The 5741-nt window shown below is 44.7% G+C and overlaps 1 protein-coding gene across 1 annotated transcript; it reads right to left on the bottom strand.

Moving 5' to 3' along the window:
- Positions 1-1726: 1726 nt before the first annotated feature.
- LOC144121692 (uncharacterized) lies at positions 1727-5463 on the bottom strand. Its single transcript, XM_077655045.1, has 3 exons — positions 4146-5463; positions 3150-3404; positions 1727-1779 (listed from the first exon to the last, which is right to left on the bottom strand). Exons 1-3 carry the CDS (start codon positions 5461-5463, stop codon positions 1727-1729), a joined length of 1626 nt encoding a protein of 541 aa, XP_077511171.1.
- Positions 5464-5741: the final 278 nt, after the last annotated feature.

Below are 5741 nucleotides of genomic sequence, written 5' to 3'. Positions count from 1 at the left end.
TCAGGCTTGAAACAGAAACACAGTATTTAATAATAAAAACAAACATGAGATAACTTTGGAAAAAAAAAGGATTGAGCCCACTGCTATGCGGCGCTCATGAAACCATGAGCTTCTAAACGTCCTTTTAAGCATAGCATTACTTGGCTCATGCTTGGCGAGGACAGAATGTGTGTACAGAATGTGTCCGCAGAATGTGAACGAATGATGGATGGCCATAGAACAATGAACAGAGAGGAGAACACAGAGAGAGAGGGGAACCTCTCATGGTGAACAACAAGCTGTCTAAATGGCATTCTTTAGAGAATATGCAACTGCAGCTGGAAACTACTAATCCTGATTGTCAGAAAAGTAATTGAAATGTAGAGTATCGTGGTCAATAGACTGGACTGACTGCACGCTGAAAGCAGCGCAAGTCATTGAGGCACCCTAAGATAGACAATCCTGAATGCTGCTAAAAAAAACTGAGCAGCTGCAGAGTGCTGCCACATCAACTCTTAGAGAAAGACCACCACTAAGCACAGCACACACAAGACTAGAGGCTGTAGCTCTCAATGGCTAACAAAAATGCACTTTTTTTTAGCAACGAGACTATTTAATTAAGCTTTCAGTACACCTCAAGTGGGCAACAACATGCAAACACTCAACTTTTAAAGGGACACTGAGTGACAAATGAAGTAGGCCTGTATAGATTAAAGCAGCCTAATAAAAATGCAATGGGAAATCTTATGAACTAGAAAACATCACAAAATTAAATGTAGATATCACCACCATCAGTCGTTATCAGATGATAACTTCAATGATATGTAGGCAGTTTTCTCTCGCATATCCCTAGTTGACATTGCCATGCGCTTCATGCAGTGACCGCAGAGTCCTTTCCAGTCAAGTCGTCATGAATTTGAATCAAGTCTCATTTGCAGGTTCGTCCTTAAGCTATATCAGACTACATTAGTACATCCTGCACTGGCAACACTTTAGTGAAATATTCAAGAATGACACAATCTATAGAGCAAATAATAAAAGAATCAGAAGCAGCACAAATACTACAAACCACAATAAACTGTTCATGACAAACACCTGCCGACCATAAGCACAAGGCTCTCCTTGCTTTGAGATGCCACATTTTTTCCCTGAACTACCAATAAGTACTTTTGGTGCCTAGCTTCTAATACTGCATTATACAGCTGGGCCTCATCTGCATGATTTATTTGCTGCAATGTCAGCTCTTCCAGCAGTAGGGTGAATATGGCTTCAACCAGCAATGCAAAGTGGTTCAGGTAGCGCTGAGGTAGTATGCCCAAGCAGCAGGGCAGGGCATAAAAAAGCAACCAATGCCGCCATTCGCTGGCTTTCCAGTGGCACTTGTCCTTGAGCGAACGTGGCAGACGGGTGAATGAATGAGGTGGCTTTATTGCCAGCAGCCTTCTGTCCACTTTGGCCATGGTTACGGGGCGCCCTGCACAAATAAAAATGTTGTGCACTTGGCGCTGGTGTGCACGTAACAAGGGCAATGGCTTATCACTGTTTACTGTTCTAGTCTAAAAAGCACCTTTCTAACCATAGCAGCTGAAGCTGCATGCACAAATTTTGTGGGCCCTTTTAAGCATTAAATCTCAACATAGCAGCAGGACATCTTGTAAAAAAAAGGGCATTGAAATGACGACAGGCACTTGCGTTGCATAAAAAACATTGAGAGGGGTAACAGAACAAACAATCTCTGCGTTTGTCTTCACATGCTGCAGACAAATTCACACAAACTGGCTGAGAAGATGGCACTGGCTGCTGGGATGCAGAATTAGAACGTAAGTGAACCAACGTGAAAGGCTTTGGATTAGGTTACGTTCCAGCATGGCACAACATACCAAGATGTTATGTCGCACAGCTCACAATTCCAAGGTGAAAATTATGACACCACTTTGTTTTGACTCATAATTCAAGCTCTATAAATGATTTTTTTCTGGATCCACTGTCATAAGTTTATGGAGACCCGCCGTGGTGTCTCAGTGGTTAGAGTGCTCGGCTACTGAGCCGGAGTTCCCATGTTCGAATCCAACCACGGCGGCCACGTTTCGCATCGATGGAGGTGAAATGCAAAAACGCGCCCGTGTGTTGTGCGACATCAGTGCACGTTAAAGATCCCCAGGTGGTCGAAATTATTCCCCAGCCCTACACTAGGAGCCCTCTTTCTTCCTTTCTTTCACTCCCATAGTTTCTGCGCCATTGCCTTTCCTCAAAAGCCAATTTTGATGTTTATGGAATGCAATATCAGATAGAGAAATTAATTGCACTGCTGTTTTTGCATGCAGCCTGAAATGTTTAAATTAGAAGGTGCAGCGTTAAACTTCAAGTGATATAAAGAAGATGCTAAGAAATTGAAATTTTTGCCAAAATTGCATTCTGCAAGCTGTTGGTGATTGCTTACAACCAATGCAAATAATATGAGCCCCTACTGGCGTTCAGTGGCACTGCGTGGCTGTCATGCAAATCATATCCAGGTTCCTTTTTTCGAGCTGCACAAATGCAGCTTTCCCAACTTTCTGAGCACTCAAGCATGGCAGACTGTTCTTTCTTATGTTTGTGAAACTATGAACCTCCTCATGCTCATAAGTCCCTTAGTGCTTTTTCGTAAGTTAGTTATTTTTCATGTCTAATTTTGATAGCAGGACATAGGACCACACCTTGTTTGAGGAGCCAGCTGAATGAGCACTGCAACTTGAACATCAAAGCTAAGCTCCATCATGTCAGCAGCTGAACTAAACGGCAACAGTTAATTAACCCTTTCTGGTCAGGTATAGCTTCCCCACTGACTCCTGCAATGGTCAGCATTCTTTTGGTCTTTCCAGCTCCTCGCAATGAAAGGGAGTGCCACATCATGACTTGGTTATAAACATTTATTTAAAGCCCTGTGCCGAGCCATGCCGGACTATACCAACCACACGCACACTTCTCCACTGTCGGGTGATGCCCGAGGTATGACGGAAAGGGTTAAGGAGTACCAGCCAGCAACAACCTTTGTTATCTCTTTTTTCCTATGCTTAATTTAGGTCAATGTACCCTTCAGCAATGTAGTACAGAGTAATAGAAAAATTTTTAAGGTTACTTAGTGCTTTGATGTGTAGAAGTGTAGCCTTTTTACTTTCTCCGCTACTTACCAATGTAGAACGGTTGCTGAGAGTTTGCTGAATCAAACCACTGGTCAGTAAGGCATTTCGTGACCCCAATGTGCACACAATGCATATACTCCACTGTGTGGCCAAACACAATGTTAAAGTGTTTCAGGTGATTCAGTGGTGACTGCCCTTTAAGCCCATTCACAGCATCTTTGATCTCCGCAAACTCCATGTCTTTCGACATCTCCCCTGGGGTCCGCTCCTCACCGACTGTAACACTCATGTACCTTTGGGCCCCTGTTGAAAGGAGAGAAATAGTGTGCATGCTCGATTATTTGCCTGCAGAAAGCAGAATCTACAGGAATTAAGCAATGCCTGCATATGTTTTATGCACTAAACTATTATGAGCAAAAGTAATCGATCCAACTGTCCATGGTGCGAACCATATTCCACGCTGCATGCTGGCACTGCCTGACGAAACGCTCATATTGTTGAAAACGTCGCAGTGTGCCAATCTTGACACTAGGAGCACTTCGTCAGGTAGCACCCACATGTATACAGTGCAGCTTGGTTTGGAATGGAGACTGAAAGCCCTTACTTTTGCTTATGACAGTACTCTTGCTGGGTATAAGTCTCTCACGTGACATTCGCATGATGTGTCTAGATGGGGAATTTTAGGCCCGCCTTCAATACTTTCCACCTCATATCTGCTGCCACGGATAAGTGTGGCACATCATCTATATCACATGTTTCTAATGGCAAATTTTGCAGCAGCCAGAGCTTTCATAAAGTGCACTGACAACTTTGATACAAACTGACCGCTGCAAATGCAACGTTTTTCCTTAGCAGTATTTGAACACCGCTTCAACTTATCCATTTTTTGGTCATAGCTAGCTCAGACAGAACACCCTAAATGCATTTCAGCGCATAATACAAGCTGTTCAAAATTAAGATATGAAATTATTAAGCATATCCACTAAGTTAACATACATGCACAAGTGTTCAGCCAGATGCAATGACAAATTTGATCAACCATACCTTCGTGAAACTCGGCACAATTGTAGCACCAAGGGCAGCCGAAGAGACCATTAAACTGGACCATGTTGATCACAGATGCTCGGGCTGGCGCATCCACGCAGCAGCACAGTGCGTACAGCCCTGATGACAGCACTGTATGACCTGCCTTCCAAGTGATCTTGCCAAAATGATTGATCTCTTCAACAAATTTGGTTAAGAAGGTTCTCATGTACGGGTGCTGGCCGAACCACAGCCCACCTATCAAGCAGTTCTTTAGCCTGTCGCAAGGTGGCAGCTCGTTAATCAAAAACTGGATTGGCCACACAGATGATGACGATGACTTGAATACGGGGCTTCCTTCTGTGTTGATAGTGATGGTAAGATCCATCGAGCCAATTTTGCCGCTCTTCCTCAACTCCTCGGCCATAGATCCACTTGTGATGTCCTGCAACAGTGCGGCTCCTCCTTGCTGAATGACTGCCTTTAAGTTCACAAGTCTTTCAAACAATGCAGCCTTTGATTTTGCAAGCAAACATTTCATCTGTTCTTTCATACCTAAAATGATGAAAAAATGTCCCCGAGCTTTTAGAACACAAAGTTCCGTGCTAACCTCGCAGTCCGGGCACCTCATTGATGACATTCCGGGCACTGACACAAGCACACTGCCACAGGTGTCACAATAAAAAAACCGCTTCACCAGCCTTTCCTTGCGCGACGACCAAAGCTTTCGGAACACAAACTTTGACCGAGGAAGTACATCACCTTTAAAGCCAAACAGACCATCTATGAGGCGCAGCAGATCATTCAGGGCCTCCCAAGTGAGGCCATGAGTGACGACAAACGCCATTATCATTATTATCGCGGCTGCCTTTGTCGTTGTGGAGCCCGGAAGTATTGCTGCCTCAAGCTCGACAAAGTCCGATGCCAGAAAATCGCGTTCGCCGTCGTCGTTTTCGGTTTCTCCCGACATAGAACTGCTGTCTTCGGGTGTTTCGCCAAGCCGGTCAAAGTCGTCTGTTCGGAACAAATCTTCGTCATCGGCATACGAGCTGCCGCCTGCCTGCTCATCGTGGGCACTCAAAGTAGGCGAGGCTGGCTGCGCCGCTTGTTCTGCTGCTGGTTGCTCGCCACTTGAAAGATTCAGCAAATCGCCCACAACGCCTCCGCCGTTGACATTTCCGTCGTTGGCAGCTGAGGCAGCTGACGTCGATGAGGCACAATGCTGAGCGCGAAGCCGCACTTCTTGCTGCTTCCTGTAAAGTGTGGTCTTCGGGACAACAAACGGTTCGTCTTTGTAGAAATAACGCTTCCGTCGTTTCTTGGTCACATCCCCATCCATAGTAGTCTAACAAAAACTAAATGAAACAGACAGGCAAAAAATACCAAACTTTAATGGGAGAAATTGAACAAAATAGCAGCAAAAGGTGACAACAAAGTGACCACTGCTCTATCGGTCTTGACCGGTCTTCACTCTTGAAGTCATGATTGTCTTGACTTTCGCCCTCCGGATACAACCGCGAAATGCGCTGTGCAAAACACTGTAGCAATTTGAAGTCCACTGGGTACCTGCAGTCGGCTTTGTTCTACCCAAAAAAGAACTGTAAAGTTTATAAGTAT

The sequence above is a fragment of the Amblyomma americanum genome, chromosome 1 (assembly GCF_052857255.1).
Source record: "Amblyomma americanum isolate KBUSLIRL-KWMA chromosome 1, ASM5285725v1, whole genome shotgun sequence".
NCBI lineage: Eukaryota > Metazoa > Arthropoda > Arachnida > Ixodida > Ixodidae > Amblyomma > Amblyomma americanum.
The sequence above is the reverse complement of the archived record's forward strand: the minus strand, read 5'-3'. Positions and strand labels throughout refer to the sequence as shown.

What these genes read in the sequence shown, in the direction of transcription:
- LOC144121692 (XM_077655045.1), bottom strand. Translation starts at nt 5,463, where the DNA reads ATGGATGGGGATGTGACCAAGAAACGACGGAAGCGTTATTTCTACAAA. An exon ending in TTGTGCCGAGTTTCACGAAG is followed by an intron (nt 3,405 to 4,145) that starts GTATGGTTGATC and finishes TCCTTTCAACAG; the next exon opens with GGGCCCAAAGGTACATGAGT. An exon ending in TCAGCAACCGTTCTACATTG is followed by an intron (nt 1,780 to 3,149) that starts GTAAGTAGCGGA and finishes TCTGCATCCCAG; the next exon opens with CAGCCAGTGCCATCTTCTCA.